This window comes from Epinephelus moara, chromosome 2, assembly GCF_006386435.1.
Source record: "Epinephelus moara isolate mb chromosome 2, YSFRI_EMoa_1.0, whole genome shotgun sequence".
Lineage (NCBI taxonomy): Eukaryota > Metazoa > Chordata > Actinopteri > Perciformes > Serranidae > Epinephelus > Epinephelus moara.
In genome coordinates this window covers 44,565,150-44,584,489 of record NC_065507.1, presented here as the reverse complement: position 1 = coordinate 44,584,489, position 19,340 = coordinate 44,565,150, and the positions used below count along the sequence as shown (strand labels likewise).

Genomic DNA, 19,340 nt, shown 5'->3' with positions numbered 1-19,340 from the left:
ATACATATATCTTCCCACGAAAACTGGCATATTAAATTGATATTAAAACACTTTAAAACCTACACCTCTGTCGGGATCCTTCGGGAAACGGTGGAAGGCCAGGTGCGGAGTGTTCCACTGATAGTTGTTGCAGTTAATTGCACTACATTGTTTTCTTTTACTTTTTTCCTCCTCTCTCTTTGACATCTTGCATGTTATCTTGGTGCAACAGTCCAAGCTCAACAGTCCAAAATGGCGTTAGCGCCCCTAGTGGCTGTTGGCAAAAATTCAACGTAGCTTCGCCTCTTGGTATCCACGCTCTTTGGCCCAATTCCAATCTGATCCCTTACAGACTCACTTAGAGGTGCGTTCATGTGAAGTGTGTGAGTGTGTGAGGGCCGTCCCATTGTCAAATCGTCAAGTCAGTGAGTCAGTGAGTGAGCCCTTTATGCCCCCTTACCGTAGGTTAACATCGATGCGGACTTACGGTAAGGAAATTACCCACAGTTCATAGCGTTGTGATGTCAAATACAGGGGTTGCCCTCGGAACACCGGAAGTGTTAGGCTATAAAAAAACCCCCCGAAAACACGGTTGGCAGATATGCAAACGGTAATGTTATGGAAGTAGAGTGAAAAAACAAACAAACAATGAAACATTACATTAACAAGGATTTAAGATGGTACATAAACACACATGAAGTCAGAGGAATACCAGTGGTTATATTCCACACACAAAGAATATATATCTATATATATGTATATATATCTATATATATATATAGATATCTATATATCTATCTATATCTATCTATCTATCTAGATATTCTCTGTGTGTGGAATATATGCTGACAATAACCGATAAATGATCACGCCCAGAGGTGCCAGTGTCAACAACATTTTGTAGAGAGGGGGATAAGTGCTGTCCCATTCCTATTTGTAGCATCCGGAGCCCTTTCAGACTCTCACACTCAATCACTTACAGCTGACGTCAGTTAAGTCAGTGAGGGTTCAGGGCTTGAGTCTTTAGGGGCCGGATTGGAATTGGGCCTTTGGTTTCCAGCAGCCTTCAGTCCGTACAGGAAGTCACAGACACACTAACATCCTGTCTGGAATGATGTCAATTCATTAAAAAAGTGATCAGACCCATATATCAGTTTGTTTTCACCATCAGTCACACAACATGTTTTCTATTCACAGAATAAACCTTCAAATCAGACAAATACAATCTTAATCTCTAAAATTCAACAAAAATGAGTAGTTTATCTAAAACGTCATATTGTTGAGTCGACATCTAAACCAATCAGCTGTTAGATCAGGTGAGAGCCAGGTGGTGCAGTCAGTGGAGAGCAACTGCAGCGCCTGGCTCTAAAAACTGTGGCCGCCTCGCTCTCGCGGCTTTATCGCCGTCCACTTTTGTAATACGTCAGAGCGAGACGGGATGAAGTCGGACACAAAATTAACCGGCATGCATTTTGCGCCAATCGCCGGTGATCGAATCTGCGCAGGACTGGCTCATCTCGAACGAACCTATTGACTGAAAGGCTGTTACACATCGTCTGGACACATGTGTGACATCTTGATCAAAATAGTCGTTAGTTGCAGCTCTAGACTGTATTACAGTAGGCTAAGTTAGTTTTAGCTTCATTTGGCCTATAAGTGACAAGACAAGAAGACAGAGATTAAAGTGGTAAAGATAACATTTATACAGAAGTTCACATCAACTGACGATCACTTAACGTTAACATAATTTCTCCTGAATTGTTTCATCTTTAAGTATTTCATCAAACAGAAAAATAACAATAATACAAATTATAACTGAATCTTATTTTTTTCGATTATTAACTTTTCTTTTAGTTCAGACAGTTCCTTTTTTTAATTTGCCAAAGGGCAAAAAACACACCTGCACTAAGGCTTAGTGTGAAATGTTCTCACAGTCCAAACAAAGGCACATGTCTGTGCATGGTAGCTTGTTCAGTTTGCATGTGCATCTCCCTTTAACACAGTGTTTTCTTACAGGAGCAGTACATGAGCTCCAAGATGCCAATAGGGGCTGGGGGAAGTGTCATCCAGTCAGTCCCAAAGAAGTCTCCCTCAATCTTCCAACCATGGGCCATTGGTGGGGGTATGTCTGGCTGACTCTGCAGGCACCTCCTGTGTATGGCTGCCTGGTAGTTTGCCCGCTGAGTGTGCTTATGTAAGGCATCCCTGTTTGGTGGTAGACTTCTGTCTGCACTTTCCACTCTTGAACATTTGACTTCTTGCATAGTTTACATCCCTACAGCCTTTTAGGTCATAGAGGGCACAGGTAAAGGCTTCACTTGCTTCATAAAGCTCTGTTGTGAGTTGAAAAGATGTTCCCAACTTCCTTAATGTGACACAGTGCTCTTTGTCAGATAGCATTGTTTTTATTGCCTTCAGTTTACCAACGCCATGCATAGCACTCACTGTATCACAGCCAGTGAAACAGTGGAGACCAATCAGAGCATCAGAGACTTCATCACCAAGATGGTTGTGTATTCTCTGAACATGTATGGTGCGTTTGTTTGCCACCTTCCCTGTGTGGAAGTACAGGTTTGCTCCAATTTCCTTGCAGAAACTGATGGCCAGTGCAAACACATCCGTGTCAGGACTGTTGACCACAATATTTGAACTGTGCCTCCTTCTGTATTGTGAACAGTGCTGGCAGCGGTAAGACCTCAAGCTCTGTGCCACTGTTAGCCATTCTGATTACGTGACACTCAGACCCATGTCCAACTATCAGCGTAATATCTTCAATTTGATCTTTCCCGGACTTTGACCACGTCTCAAAAAGAAACTGTTGCAGTTGCTCTTTGTTATTACCACAAGACAAGAAGTTAGACCATTGTTTGGGTGTTTTCTGTTCAGCGGAATATATTGTAGTCAACTGACATCCTTTTGTTCCTCGTCGGTCTCGTTCTGCATTCTTTACACTCATTGTTTTGTAGATTTACTTGCTTTGGCTGCATTGATCAGGTACATTAGTACACTGTTGGCAAACCTTCCAAATGTTTTTTGGGGTTTCATAGTCTGTATTAGTGCCATTGCATCCCACACCCATGTTGAACCATCAGGGATTTCAACTGTTGCTGGTGGACTTGCTGATCCTTCCAGAAAGTGCATTCATTTGGCTTTGTCTGTTGTCACAAGAGAGCCATCAATATTCGCAATTGCTGCAGGCAAGGGACCCATACTGTAGACCAGCATTTCCTCTATGTCTATCTTCCTTGCTGTTCCGACCACAATTAGCCTTGCGAAAAGCTCTCTGTCTGCTTTGATGACTATCTCCCGGTCTCTCACTTTGGTTACACTTGAGGTTGCTGTGTCCTTAAATGTCTTTAGTTTCATTTTTTTCACTGGGGCATGAAATTCCACCTCATCTGTTTTGAGACGTTGTTGAAAAAAATTAACAAACGCCCTCTCACCTCTCTCCTTTGCATTCAACAGATCAGCAGAGACAGCTTCTGATGCTACCTGACCTGATGTTATATGGTAAAGCTTCTCTTTTTCCAGTGTTTGATCAAATGGGTTCATCATGTGTTGTATAGTTGACAGAATGCTCTGAACATCTTTTTCATCCTGATCCTTTCTTTTTTCCTCCAGCTCTGATCTCTGTCTTGTTGGCATGCTCTGCCCAGCCATGTCCTTGACCTCCATTGTGATGGCTGCTCTCTCGTGCTGTGTCAGTGTCCACCTGTGGACTGCACCTTTGTTCAATGAAAAACCTGTAAGCCCACCTTTAGTCTTTAAGTCCCTGTTTGCTGTCTGCTCTATTACCTGGTCACATGCAGTGCATGTGAAGGCATATTCCTGCTGCCTCTGTGCAACAAAGTCACCTGCCTGTACCTGTGTGTAGATTCTTGGATGAGTATCATTTAGGATGTTCATCTCAAGCCAGTATGCTGATATGTATCTACTGTAATTGATTCTGTCATAGGAAAAGAACCATGGCAGCATGATGTGGAGGCTAGAGAGATGCAGACCCCATTTGCCTCTCGTGTGGCCCTGATAAAGCAAAGGAGGTCTTCCACCATTTCGATGTAGGAGTTCCAATATTGGAATGTTTTACTTTCTTGTTGTTTGTGGAAATTTTCATAGCCTTCAAGGATTGTGTTGAACTCCTGTGATTTAATGATGGCCTGAAATTCTTCTTCAGGGAAGGCTCTCTGGAGGTCAGCGGCGACTTTCAAAGCAGTTTCACGGCAGTCCTGAGGTAGGGTCTCAAAATATGCTTGCCAGCGTAACCTGTGTAGTGCCTCACATAGCAACTTGTGGCTACGGATGCTTCTGTTGTAATGGTGGCCTGTTACAACTCCCCCAACAGACCCAGCAGCAATAACATCAGCCTCAATCAGGATGTCTTGTAAGCCAGCATCCCCAAAATGTTTGCCAATACAGGACAAGAAGGCCATACATGTGTGAAACTCCCCCATTCTGACTGTAAGTCTTTCCTTGTATGTTTGTTTCATTCTTCCACTGTATCTCCTGAGCTTTTGCATAGATTGCTTGGTCAAAGACTAGAACTATCTCCTGAAGTTCTAGTTTGTTTGCAATTTCTGTTGATCTCTTAAGTATGGTTTCTACTGTTCCCAGTTCTGTAGGACTTGAATCAATCACTGGAAGGTATCCGATGTTGGTTGGTGGTGGAATTGGACCTCTGTGAATGAGTGTGTTAAAACCAGTCCATCCAGGAAGGACTTCACCATGGACTGCAGTCTTCATGAGGAAATAAGCACCATCCAATGTTTGTGCTGTTTTCATGGCATGGATGTGGGTTTCTAATTCTAGTTCCACTACTTTCCCAAAATGTTCCGGGCCTGTTCTCTTTCCTCTGATGTATGTTTCAAGGTGAGCAGAGGGTGGATCAAGTGACCTCTTTCTTGTTTTCTGTAAACACTGGTTTTCAGGGGTAGGTTCGTCACATGAAATCATTTTTTGAATGATTATGCCATTTGTATTGTGTGTAGTCCCCTTACCCGATAATGTTTCCTCTCCAAAATCGTTATTGTCCCAAACAAGAGTTGCTTGCATTTGTACATGTATGTTTTGGGGGATGTATGTGTCACCTCGTTGTATTTGCAGATGTGCCAAAGCTGTGTCATGTTCAAGCACCTGTGAGTTGGAGGAACAGTGCCCAAGACCATTCAATAACCCTATCAGCTGAGCTGATCCTGTCATGTGTCTAACAGCCATGGCTAAGGCACAGTGTTTCGGCATGAGCCATCTCCCTTTCATTGTAAGTCTCAGAACGTCCTGACAAATTGATACAACCTTTGCAGATTCCTCCTCTTTAACATTCACTCTTTCATCAGTAGAGGGATTGGTTGTCGTGGCTGTGCTCCAGGCGATAAAATTGAAGAGCTTATTTGGGATCAGATTTGAGGCAGCTGACATTGTAAGTTGCTGTGCCGTTGGTGGCCATCTGAGTGTGGGGGTTGTTTTACACTTTCCACTATTTCATCTTTAAGTGTCATGGCTGCATGGTACAAGAGTCATGTCTCATTTATGTCATGTGTGTCATTTGTTTCAGGTGCTCTTGTGTCATCTTCATCTGATGAAGAGGATGATGATGGTGGTGAAAAAGAAGCTGTGGCAACTTCATCTTGGACCACTTCATGTGGTGTCAAATCCTCAACATAGACAAAGTCATGTCTTGATAATTTCTGAAACTTCAGAAAAGGACAGGACTTTTGTAGTCTCATTTTTAAAGATGATGATTCGTAAGAGGAGATGTCAATTCCTTCTTTTTCATGGTCACATTTTTTGAATAGAGCATTCAACTCTGAAAGCTTGAATACCTTCCGTTTCTTCAGTAACCTCTCCTCCACGACTGTTGTACAAAAATGATTGTATCCAGTCTGAAACTGGTTGTTCCCGGTGCAGTCAGCTTCATCTTTTTTGTACAGAAATACTGTGTAATTTCTGTAGCATCTGAAATGATACATTGCTTCTGAGGCAACAAGATCTATCCCACGTATGTGTAGCAGCAGGTTTTCATCCTTGCGTTCCTCAGCTGCAAGAAGCAGCTTACCAGCTGTCAATGTTTCACATTGTTGTAAATTCTCTTTAACCCTCTTGCGGTTATGTTTTTGTGTGAAATATTTTTCACGTTTGCATATTATGCACTGCCTTGGAAAGAGATGGGGTGCTCTCTTTAGGTGACCTGGAACCTGTGTTGTGGCTGAGCGAAGAACTCTAACCTCTGGTGGCAGATGGTCATTTGCACTTGTGTGTGCCTCATCATCTAATTGTAATGAGAAACAAAATGGGTTGGGAATTAAATGTATTGAAAACTATGTGATGACTATGGTATTAGTACTTTTACTGAACAAAAGGATCTGAATACTTCACCACTGTGTCATAAATGAATATTTGTGATATGAAAATTGAAATTGAATGTACTGTCCAAAGTCAAAACCACAATGTTGTACAAACCCTCAATCTGCTGTATTGCCCTTTCTTTCCTCTTGCGAGCTCTCTCAATGTTTCTTCTGTTGGCATATTGCATATAGCATTCTCGGTGGTAGCCAACATTAGCTGGCACACTTGGAGAGACATTTTTCTTTTAATCATATTTTTCTACAGTTATTGCTGCAACTTGGCTTTCTTTAGTATCAAAACTGACCCACTCCAGGGAACTTCTTACAAATGCTGCCCAACTTTCAGCTGAAAACTGTATGAAATTAGGAGTTGTGCTGCCTGCTACGTGCATACAGCACTCCATATTTTCCAGGTTGCATCCTTAGCTGAAGATGTGCTAGCTAAGGTAAACATGTGTTTGGGTTTATGCAAATGAGATGACATTTTAAAAAAATCAGATCAAGTGACGAAAATGACTCAGACTCATCACTTGTTGTATATTGTAGTTTATTAGGTCATTCATTACACTCTAGAAACTTATAAACTAGTCAGTTTAGGGTCTATTATTAAGAAATATATACATATATATTAAAATTACTCTTTTGTTTTGTATTAGAACAATATGAGAAAGTTACATAGAAAAATAAATCAGAACACTGGCCATTTTTAGCACCTGCAAAGGGATGTGTGTAGACTAAGATTATACAGTCATGTTACATACATATATTAATGATGATGGTGATTATATACCATATATTTACATTAAATTGTTCATTTTCACACATGAATAAGTAAAAAAAAAAGATGGAGCTGTCAGTTTTCCCTGTTAACATTTTCGGGTCCTAAGGCCGTCTGCCATTGGTTGATATTCTCTAAACTACAATCTGATTGGTTCATCAGCTAGAGTTATCCCGCAATTTGCCTGAGCAGAGTGACGGAGATCGATCAACAACACGAAAAACGCGTTTGGCCCACTGTCTAAATCGAGAAACGCTACTTTACCGATTCTAATAAAACACTGATGACGCTAAATGTTAAAAAACTAGACTTCAGATCAATGATCATCACTGATGAACCTGACAAAGAAGATTATTTTGTTTTTAAACAGGACATTTCCTTAATAATCAAGACGGTAGCTTTCCTTTCAGCTGTGCGCGCGCACTCCCGCGAGGTGCATGCAATTCTTGGCAGGCATGCAGATCTCGGCATAACACCGGTGCGAGGAGAAATGCCGCGAGCCGCCGATGACGGAGTCAAGCCCGCGTCGCTAGCCATCTTCACAGTAGCCTCTCTCAGGCGCTCCTTCACCTCACATGCAGCTCTCGCAAACTCTCTGGCCATGTCCTCCGACCACCCGCATGCTCCTTCCTCCTCGTCTCCCCTCTCCTCCTTCTTCACTCTCCTCCCGCCGTAGTAATCCATGTCGTGCGCTAGCAAACAGGCTAACTCACCGCCAATGCTCGGCTAGCTCCCGCCTGGCTTGTAGTCCGTCGTCCCAAATCACTTCTGACACCAGTGTAATGAATCACTCACGAGCAGGAGACCAGAGTAGCATTCGGGAAAAAGGCCCATTTATTTGTGCACTCCAAAAACTCCGGTAACACTCCAGGGGGTAACACGTAAAAGTCTCCGTCCCAAAATCTGACTCTTCTAGCGTAGCACACACACTTCATACACACATACTCATTCTAGCGTAGCACACACACTTCATACACACATACTCACTTACAGTACCCAGCGGGGCAGCCCTCCTCCTCTCTGCTCCACCAATCTCCAGCCCGCACACTGACTGACAGCTGACTCCACTCATACCACACTCACCACTGCCCCAGGGTTGCTACAGTCTATTCAATGTTGTAGTGTGATTTCCTTAAGTAACTCCATTTGTATTCATGTCATACTGTTAATGTTTTTTTATTGTTAGATATTAATTTATGTGCATGTTCTCTGTTTTATTTCTTTATCGTAGTAACCACCCATCGCACCCATCATATTGCCTACCTCACCTATGGATACCAAGAGAAAATAAATGAGTGGCAAGTCAATTAGTGTGTGAACTGGATTTAATATCACCCATCAGCATCCTGTTTTTACTGGACAACCTGTGGAGATTGACCATCCATAAAACCAACACCTCTTTTATAATTTCATTCCATTTAATATCACTGAATTACTTTTGATACTTAAGTAGCCTACAATAAATATTAGATACTTATTGACTTTTACTGAAGTAATATTCTGAAGTGTGACTTTAACTTCTACCAGATCGGTACTTTTACACAAGTGTGTCTTTCAGGTACTTCATCCACCACTGGTAAGGGGAGAGAAAGGAGGAAAAAGGACATCTCCCCCAACAGACCAGGCCTATATCAGCCTAAAGTCTAGTAGTCCAGAGGAGACACCCATCAAACCTGAGACAGCTGGAGCACTGTGCTCAGGAGGAGAGGCCCAAACTGTCTGTTTACAGTTACACAAAATGTTTGATTGCTGTGACTGGCCCTAAAGATTGTGTACCAAAATATTACATCAAGGGTCCCTTAATTTTTGTCCATGTTGTTTTCATTTGTTTTATTATTAAAAAAAAAAAAAAAAATCAAAAGCAAAGTCTGATTTCTATTAAAAATAGAATAAACAATGGTGTTTTGTCACTTTCAGGTTATTTCAGAGAAAATTGTTCATTTTTTTAAGGGGCACCATATTAAAGTATTTTTCATTAGGCCTATGTATTATTTTTCCTCAAAACTGTTGTAAACCAGGAACACATAGAACGTATTCACAGCACGTTATAAACAAATGTAGGCCACTGTCAGCAGAACAGACATTACAGTACAAGATTATTTAAAAAATATATGCATACCAACAAGAAGTCTACATAAACAGATGATATTGATCAAAGAACAACTAACTTAATAAACGTAAAGTGAACAATTACAATGATTACGCTGGTGTTACCACAACATAATTGTGCATTTTAGTAGACCTATTTGTATGAGGAAATCCGACATTTACGAGGGGCACCTAAAGTAGCATGCCAAGTACCTTCTCCTGAGTAAGATGAATGGTGCGTCCAGGAACGTCCCCATATCACTCTGAGCCAATGGAATTCCTCCTCGGAACACGCGTTTCTACGACACACTACTACTGGGAATCTGGGCTCAGTTTCCTATTTGTCATTTGCACCAAACAAGTGACAGATAATGTCTCTCCGTGTATTAGAAATAATCTTTTTCTTCTATTTTGCCTCTCACATTCCTATCACTGTATTTATTGACTTACAAGCCCTGCTTCCTGGATATGTGTATCCTCAGCCGGTAAGCGTCAGAACCAGGAGAAAATAGAAGTTATAAAGTCATAATCAGCTGTTTTGTGTCTATAAGACAATTTACACATGGAATCTTTGTCCCCACCAGCTGAGAGACCTTCTGAGGTGGTATGCAGAGGAGTTCAAAGACCCGATGGTGCTGTATCCGCCGGAATGGTTCAGCTCTTTCATTTTCTGCGAGGCTGTGTTTCAGACGCCTTTCTTTCCCGTTGCAGCTTATGCTTTCCTGAAAGGTCAGTTTATACAAAATATGTAGGCTATAAATATGTGTAATACTGCGATGTTCTTTGACACAGAAACGCATCATTTGGGACACATTCTGGTTTATGCCTCAGGAGATTATTAGTCTCATTCGTATGTGGAAATGAAATGGGACTATTATTTTTTTAGAAGCTACACACCTTCAAACATATGCTACTTTGCCCCCCTTTGTCACTCAGGTAGCAAGTAATGTGGAACAGCTTGTTTGATAATGTGGGACAATTATTCTTAAGGCTCATTCATACTCCCTTCATGAGCGAAAATAGATTCGTCCCTTGCAAACTTCACTGCCCTCAAACTTCCATGAGTTCTTTATGGTAGGCATAGGTAGGCCTACAGCCAATAGATGGCACTAGAGGGCAACGTTTCACACAACAATTGAGGCAAAGGTGGAGGAGGTTATGATATTCAACAGAGGGAGCGTTGTAGATGGCAGTGGTCTGTGAGGTCACTAAAACATCCCGACATGTGGACAGAGAATTCTTTTGACGTTACGAAGTTACAATTCGTTACATTCCGGAGTTAATTGAAGTGTCTCTGTCGTCTCCTACAGTCGTATCTCGCTTTAATTACGCTACACTGCCTCTATGACCATTGGTGGACTTCCGCCGAGTCCGAACCTGTTAGGCTTTCTGAAAACGTACACAAATATAAATTAAATGAAGGCAGAGTACATGCTCCCTCTCTGTATCTAACATTGTGTGTTAATGAGCCCTTAGCTCTCATTGATTGTTTTCAGTCGCAGTAGAATAGGCAGAGGAATATGATTTTTTTCCCCACAGATTATCTGTCTCATTTAGTGCTGTGTAAATATAATGATAGTTTCAGCAAATATGGAAAAACGTATGTTTACATAAACGTTACCAACTAGAGGTCATACAGAGGTCAGGTAACTTCTTTCTAACTCCACACTCCAACTCATTTTCAGACTTGTAATCATCAGTTTTAATGACTGAAGTGATGTGAGGACATTTATCATGTAATCACGGATTAGGGAGTTCACCCACTAATAATAGCTGTGTTAGGGGAAACACTGGTTTAAAACGTTATTTTGTCAATATAGCCTTAATGATGGGCTTGCCTATATGGAGGTAAACTAATCTAGATTTAGGCTTATGTCTGTAAGTTTATAGACTATGCTGGGTGTGAGGGTGAGAGGGCTGTGGTGCTAAGAGTTGATTATATACTAACAGTTAAATATATTATAGTGTTATAGCATAAGTAAAGCAAAAAATAGTGTCTCACTTAACCTGAACAATGCCTTCCACATTAGCTGACGTTTAGGTAATGTGAGACAGTGACATTTATGAAGCAAAGTATTATTTTACACATTTTCTGTGTGTTTCAATCATAGTGCAGGTTGTTATCTAATTTAAATTCCATTAACAACCTTATCATTGAGAAATAGAATGTCATATGCCACTGAGCATAACATGTGCTTGCACTGCAGAGACTTCCTTTAAAGGGAGACCACGCCCACTCTGATGATGTCAGAACAACCCAACCATTGTTTAGTGACAAGGAGTGTTGTAGCAATAACTCAAGATCAGTTTGATGATTGGCTGTTGATTTAGCACATGTCAAATGATTATAATGTCCTACTTTACCTGATGTCCCACATTACCTGAACTCACCCTTAAACATGGCTGAATGGCTTTTTAGAATGTTGTACGACCCATTGCTGAATTCAGCAAACATTTACCCAAGCTAATTACCTACCGTACCTAAGAAATAATTATTTTAGCTTACTCTTTGATAACGTCTTGGGGAACCACAGTTAGACTTTGGGTAATGTAAGGTTAGGTCTTGAAATATATTTTTCTTTCATCGTTAAACAAGTTGGAGGTGCACCGTCCCAGAGACGGGACATGAGGTGTAGGTAGTATATGAGCTGACTGTCATCTGGAGGTGGAGGGGATGGTGTGACACCTGCCTAGCTGCAGACCACTGTTTGAGGCCAACAAACAACAAAACCAATTTGATTTGATTTGATTTCACTTTATTGTCAGAATAAAATTCTGAAATTTGCGTTGCGTCCCAGGATATCAACATAAATAAATAAACAAAACATTTAACCAAACAACAAAATCATACAACAAAGGCTAGAAATCACAACAGACATAAAGTTGTTTTTTCAATCGTCATTGCTGCATTCCCAGTGGCTTTTTAGCCACCAAAAATGGGTGTTTTTGAATGGCCTGTCGCTGCATTTCCTGCCGGGTTAGTGTCACAAAGAGCTGTTGCTTTTTACAAAGACATCGTTGTGTGTCCAGCTGGGATTGTACCACCAAAAGTGGGTATTTTAAGCCAAAACATTATCTTTTCCTAACCATAACCCAAGTGGTATTTGTGCCTAAACCTAACCACGTTATCCACAGCATTGTTGAAATGTGAAGAAACATCAAGTTTCAACATATCCGCGACATTATAACGTATACATGTAAGGTATCTGTTATCTTTGTTTTGAAGAAAAATACAATGCCAACATTTATTCTGGTGATTGGGTTACAGCAGTTGTTATTGGAACTATTTCCTACCATAAGTGTGTTCTCCAGGTGGAGCGTCTTTTGATCACTCAGTGTTTCTTGTCTTTCAGGTGGCTGTAAGTGGATCAGGACTCCTGCCATTGTGTATTCCACACATGTGGCCACCACACTGATCCCAATTGTAGCTCACATCCTCCTCTATAAGTTTCCTATGAAACCCCATCCTGGTCCCCAGACTCTGCAGGAGCGCTGGCTGCTAGTCTCCATATACTTGCCATACCTGCTGGTGCCTGTGCTGCTGCTCCTCACCATGGTGCTGTCCTCAACATACAACTCCACCACCAAGTCTGGACACAAGCAGGCCAAATCTAAGAAGAATTGACTTTTATTTTTCCACATTTTTAGGTGTACCATTAGTATGTGATCTATCTGAGAGGTTATGAGTCAATTATTATTATTTTAATAGCTTAGTATTGTATGCACCAGAAAGAAGTATGTTTATACATGGTACTTTAGGCTGCCCTGTACATTAATTGTAGGCCCAGTAATATGCTACTCAGTTTTATATGATATATGTAGTAGTGGTTCCCTGCTCCATCTCCCTTTCAGTTAAAGGGCCTTTGGCCTGATTTAACCCCTGATTTAAAGCATGTGTCTACACTTTACAGTAGTTTATATGAATTTGAATATAAAAAAAAAACATTTAAGTATAGTGTACTTTAACACGAACTGTTAAAAACCATTAATGTAAATTACAATAGCAACACTGCAGAGATACAGTATATTACTGGCAGGTAAGATACAGTATTACACTGTAAATGTCACATTCTGCTGTAAAATACTGTACTAAATTTAATGGTAATAAACTGTTGAAGTAAATTACAGTGGACGCTGGCATCTACAGCTGCCAGTAGTTTTCTGTAATTTTACGAGAAAATTTGTTACAATATCTTTAACCCGTAGTACACCACGACACCCCCACTGTAGACATTTTGATTAAATATGGTTCAGATGTTAATGGGATGAATACATTTGCAAATCAATGTATAGCCTACTCTCAACCTTTTCAAAGCTATAAAGAATGATCTGTCAGCCAACACCTTTCTGAAATAAAGTTAAAAAAAAACAAAAAACAAAACAGAATAGTGGATCATCTGTTCATTTATAAAGTGGGCTAGAATTGTTCAAAGCATGTTGTATAGTATATGAATTACGTAAAATCTTTATTTTCAACAATAGTAGGACATAAGAATACAGACCCAGAATCCCCATAATAGAGAAAAAAATAATAATAGCAATGAAGTATTCCATCACTCTATTAGAGGACTATGAGTATTAGTACTTTATACTGCCTTTAATGACTGTGTTATTGTTTGTGAATGCTGGCTGGGTAACACAGGCCTACCACAAGTGACTGCTCAGTACACTCTGCAACGGGACACTTTACTCCACCACCATGGAGCTCAGCCCTTTTCTGTACTCTCTGTTCATCCATGGCTTATCACAGCAACAACACTATAAAGTGTACTCATGTCAATATTGTGACATAGATGAGTCACACTCCTGCTCCCAATAGAGAGGAGGGGGAGGAACACCTTGTGGCTTGATGTCCTGACATCAACCTGTAGTTAAATGTCAACAAAATAAAGAAACTTAGTGCTGACCTCAGAAAACAACACACCCATCATGGGTATTACTGGTACAGCTGGTGAGAGTCACCGGCTTTAAGTTCCTGAACAAACACACAAACACACACAGAGATTACTGAGGACCTTGAGTGTTCTATAAACAAATCCATTTACACATCACTGGTAAAGAAATCATGAGGTAACAGTCATTGGTACACCTGTTTCCTTCTCAATGCTGAAATCCTTGATTGTATTTTGCAGGTTTGAAATGACTAACATAGGCTACCCATCTTAGAATATTTGCCTCATTTTGAATCTTATACTTTTTCAGTACTTAAAACCACGGATCTAGTGTGTGTGGTGTTATTTGATTCATGTTAGATTCTAGTTCCTTGGATAATGTGTTATCTCCAATCATACTTTGTATTGGAATTTGGTTTGTTTCTTTTTCTATATCTTTCCATTTTGCTTTAAATTCTGACTTACACCAACAGTATACGGGTCTCAGTTGGGCTGCATAAAAGTACTCCATTAATTTGGGAAGACCCATTTAACCCCTTTAATTGTAACCCCTTTAAGTTCTGTATTTTGTCGGACTGCTTGGGCTAAAGATTCTATAAAGATCGCAAACAAAATTGGTGATAGACAACAACCTTGTCTGGCTGATCTCTGCAACCATATTCTATCAGTCAAATTTCCATTAATTTTGATTCTAGCAGTAGGATTTTGTTACAATGTTTTTATCATTTGTACAGATTTATTATTGAATCCGAATCGCTCTAATACTTGATAAAGAAATGTCAAGTTAACACAGTCAAATGCGGGGCATCGGTGGCTTAGTGGATAGAGCAGGCGCCCCATGTACAAGGATGTTGCCACAGGGGCTCGGATTCAACTCCAGCCTGTGGCCATTTCCTGCATGGCAGGTATCAACTCTTCTTTAAACATCTTGTACCATTCTGTAGGGTAGCCATCACTACCTGGGGATTTATTATTTTTTAATGAATTTATTGCTTGGATAATTTCCTCCCTTGTAATGTCTGATGTTTGTCTTTCATTCTGACAAGTGCCGATTGATGGTAAATCCATTTGTTTTAAAAAAGTTCTAATTTCTTCCTCATTTGCAGCAGGTGGTTGCGTATATAATTCCTTATAGAACCTCTGAAATGCTCTTTCTATATCTTCTGGTTTATGTATTATCTCATTGGTGTGTGGGTCCCTAATTGTATGTATGATATTTACTGCTTGCTTTTTTCTTTTACGTTTCGCTAGTAATTTTGTCTCAAAAATGTTTTGTTTTTTTCGCATATTCATCCAGTAATATATCATTTATCTTGGTTTTGGCATCCTTGATTTGTTCATATACTTTTGGATTGTTTGTCCTCTGGTATTGTTGCTCTAAATCTCTCAGTTTTGTAGAATTTATAGAATTCTGATATGCTTCTCTTCTAAGTTTGTTATCTGTGTGGTTTTAGCTATTATCTTTCCTAAAACAACTGCTTTCATGGCATCCCAAACAATATTCAGCTTTTCCCATTGCTGTTTTCTTTCATATATTGCCTAATTTCCTTTTTCAATTCTTCCTCCAACCCTTATTATTTGATATTTTCACATTAAGTCTTCAGATTGTTTGTCTCTTCCTCGCATTCAGATGTTTATTTAAAAACAAGGTATCATGGTCTGATATATCCATTCCTCCAATCTTACACTCAGTCAGTCTGTATCTATCACCCATATTCATAAAAAAAAAATCTATTCTTGAGTGTACATTGTGTGTTGCAGAATAATACGTGAAATCTTTTTCAAAAGGATTGAGAAGAAGGAATGATTATGTCAATCATTCCCATTTGTCCTAAAGATAACCTCACCAATTTTATAAATATATAAATAAATATAAATTATATAAATTATAAATATAAACATTTAAATGCTTATCACTTTCTGGAGGTGCGTAAACTTTAATCAATGTTACAGATTCATTTTCTTAAAACCAATTTTTTTTTTTAATTTTTCGTGTTCTGTCTGGGACAAGTGAGTATCCTGTAAAAATATAACGTGTTTTTTCTTTTTTCAATTTTCTTACGACAGTCCCTTTCTTCTTGGGTGTACTTACACCATTTATGTTTAACGACATTATCTTCACATCATTACATACCATATTGCTTTGCTATTGTGTGTATATGTTTCCCCAAGCATTTCAAAATCCCACAAATATGAACAAAGTTAAAAAAGCTGTGAACTAAATTGAACTTCCATAGGGGGTTTATTCTTCTCTTCTCCCCTAAGTCCCTATTGGTGGGTGGATGGGAAATCCTCTTCTGTGAGGGCCCATCCCTAGACTCGAACAAGACGAACAAAGAGCTAAACCCGCCACATGGTGTTGCTCCCGGTCTAGACATGTCCAACTTTAATGATAATTTCTTTCCCTGTCAGTAACATTATATTATGAAGTGAAAAAAAGAAGCCCTTCAGTATTAATAAACTCAAACATAGAGGGTCGAGGTCTTTTCCTATAGTCTCCTCAAACCGGTGGAATGGACTTAGTTGAGTGTTATCTTTCAGCCCTGTTACCTCTTTATATTAGAAAGATATTAGTTATCAGGTCTTCTCTGGTATCCTTGCAACTTTTCCTTCGCTCGTTGTGCTGCCGCATCTTGCTTTGCTCTGCCACATCCCACTTGCTGCCATCCCGGAGCACCGTCGATCCTCTCGTACGCTTGCCCAGCATTGTTGCTTGGTACGTCCACGGTTAACCCCCTTGCATTCATGTCATGCACTGCATCCCGTGCATTGTCGTAACTCTTCCAATCAATTCCAATCGATTCATATTTTTGTGAATGGGGTCTGAAAACAGATCCCCCTCTCCTTCAGTACATTCTTGACACATAGGTAGGATTTGCGTTTTTGGACAATCTCGGTGGGGTACTCATGGTCAAACTGGATTTTCTTGTTGCCCACCGGTATCCCGTTCTGCCAGACTTTCTGTAACACCATCTCCTTGGTTTTAAACTGTAGAAAATTGACCACTATTGATCTCTGAGTGCCACCTGGACTTGGTTTCTGTGTGAGAGCTCTATGGGTGCGTTGGATTTGTAAATTGTCTCCCTTGGGCAGCTCTAGCTTCGTTTTAAGGAGTCGGTCTAAGTAGTCAGTGACAGAGCCTCCTTCTGCGTCCTCAGGTAGGCCGAAAATCCGGACATTATTTCTCCGGGACCTCGCATCTAGATCAATTATCTTGTCCTGCATCTGGCGTGTCTGTTTTGTTATCTTTGCTAGCAGGTCGCTTGCTTCTGTGTTGTACTCCTCCAACTCCACTGTGTGAGCCTGGGCCTCTGTCATGCTCGTATCATAGCGATTTCTTGTCTCATCTCACTTTTAAGTTCGTCTTTGAATGCTGTTAGCTCGATGCGGAGTTCCCTTTTGAGGTCTCTTATATCGTTGCTTATACTAGCAAGTCCAGCTCTCAGTGCTTCAGCCTGGTCCATTTTCTCTGCTGCTTCACTCTCGTGTTCACTTACATCGTTGCGGTCGGAGACCTCTTCCATCGTAGACTGATCCTGAGTTTTATTTGAGTTTTTAGTGTTTCTCCTGTTTTGGTGCCCACTCATCTCTAAGTTTATAGCCTTTTTATATCAAGTTCCTATTTCTACCGACTTGGGTGAGCTAAAGGTGGTCATGAGGAGGAAGCACTGGTTAGCCCCGGTTTCACTACGGGTAGATTCACTCGCTATAGGGGTGAGGAAATAAAACCTGAACAGCCAATCAGAGTGATCTCTCACTGACAAGCTCCGCCGCCGATTCAACATGCTCAATCGGCAGAAAAGCCGCCGATGCCGAAGTGCCAACAGTGCGGGACACACTGCAAAAACTAGTGCGACAGACGCTCACGACGGCCCGACTTTGACCGACGGCCAACCATCAGCTTGGTGTGTCAGGGCTTAAAAAGCTAGGCAGCTGACCTGTCAGCCCGCCATCTTACAGGAAGTCTCAGCTTCAACTTTTAACTTTCAAACATCAACGGGGTAGGTTTGTAAAATCTAATAACTAATTACTGGTGAAGAGGAGGATCATGTATTTTCTGACAGTAACTCAGGGAGGCTCAAGGAAGATATTTGTAGCTTCAGGGAGGGTCAAAATAAATAAATAGATAAGAAAGAAGTAACAGTCCAACCACCCCCTCCTCTAAAAATAAAGAACATTACAGCAGTTCTGTTATATTTGTGAAACTTATAATGAAACAAAAATATTGTTCAGATCACAGTATAGTCCAAATTGTATGTTATCAGTACATGAATAATGATAAAATATATACACAGTCTATATTTTACGCCCCTGATTCCTTGTCTCGTTTACTGATTATGTTTGTTTCTTTGATCATCTCTTTAATTATGATGACTGATGCAGTTTTATATATTTTGTTCAATTTAAAAAGGGGGAGGGGGGGGGCATATTTGTATTCCCTAAAGGGTCCTAAGGACAGAGGGATGTCGTTTATGCAGCCTGAGCCTGTGATGCATTTAACAGTTTAGCTTTTGTTCAAAATGCCAGAAGGGGCTTTAAGACAAAAAGTCTACTATTAGTTATTTTGTTGTCAGACACCAGAAGGTGTCAGATCTGAACGGTGGGTGTACACTGTAGGCTATGGTAAGCAACAGACTTGTAACTTGTTCAGTGCTTCCCTGTTTACCCCCATTTGTTTGCCTAATGTGTCTAAGGAGTCAGCAACAAAACATATTTTAGCCACCTAAAAAAGTCCTAATTAAAGAAAAAAATCAATATCACTTTAAAAGTATGCTATATTGAGAGTATTATCATTGTTTTGCCTTTCTATTAGACAGCCTGTTCAAACGGGGGAGCCATTAATGACCACATTTCCCCATCTATGCTCTCATTAAAGATACCAAACTCCATTGACAAAAACAAAAAATTTAGCTCGCTGAAAATGTGAGCTGCTGGTCTACCACTACAACATTCAGTTAGTTATTTTGTATTGTTGTGTGATTTTGGTGAATCCAAACTAACCCTTTGAACACCAAAATCACACAATAACACAAACTAACTGATCAAGGCAGCGGTAGACCAGCAGCTCCTGTGTTCGGCAATGTTAAATTAATGTTTTTTCTCAAGTCTAAGAATTGCTCAAGTCCGAAATTGCTGTCTAATTATAAAGTAAAGCAATGAAAATATTTTAAAAAATAGTGTACAATCAAACTGATTCGGATTTTTTTTAGGTGGCTAAAATAGTTGCCGACCCCTACAAAGCAGTAGATTACATGGCTTAAGTGC

General features: G+C 40.2%; 1 protein-coding gene and 1 long non-coding RNA gene across 2 annotated transcripts; both read left to right on the top strand.

The window, feature by feature from the left end:
• The first annotated feature begins 2,048 nt into the window (after positions 1-2,048).
• Positions 2,049-5,430, top strand: LOC126397734 (uncharacterized). The gene is made up of 8 exons (XR_007570704.1): positions 2,049-2,101; positions 3,445-3,489; positions 3,601-3,724; positions 3,935-4,037; positions 4,154-4,210; positions 4,322-4,437; positions 4,591-5,233; positions 5,310-5,430. It is a non-coding gene; the product is annotated as an uncharacterized LOC126397734 (long non-coding RNA).
• Positions 5,431-9,497: 4,067 nt separating this feature from the next.
• On the top strand, positions 9,498-12,854 carry tmem97 (transmembrane protein 97). Its single transcript, XM_050056565.1, has 3 exons — positions 9,498-9,668; positions 9,768-9,912; positions 12,537-12,854. The coding sequence occupies exons 1-3, from the start codon at positions 9,555-9,557 to the stop codon at positions 12,806-12,808; spliced, it is 531 nt and encodes a 176-aa protein (XP_049912522.1). The 5' UTR covers positions 9,498-9,554; the 3' UTR covers positions 12,809-12,854.
• The last annotated feature ends 6,486 nt before the right edge of the window (positions 12,855-19,340 follow it).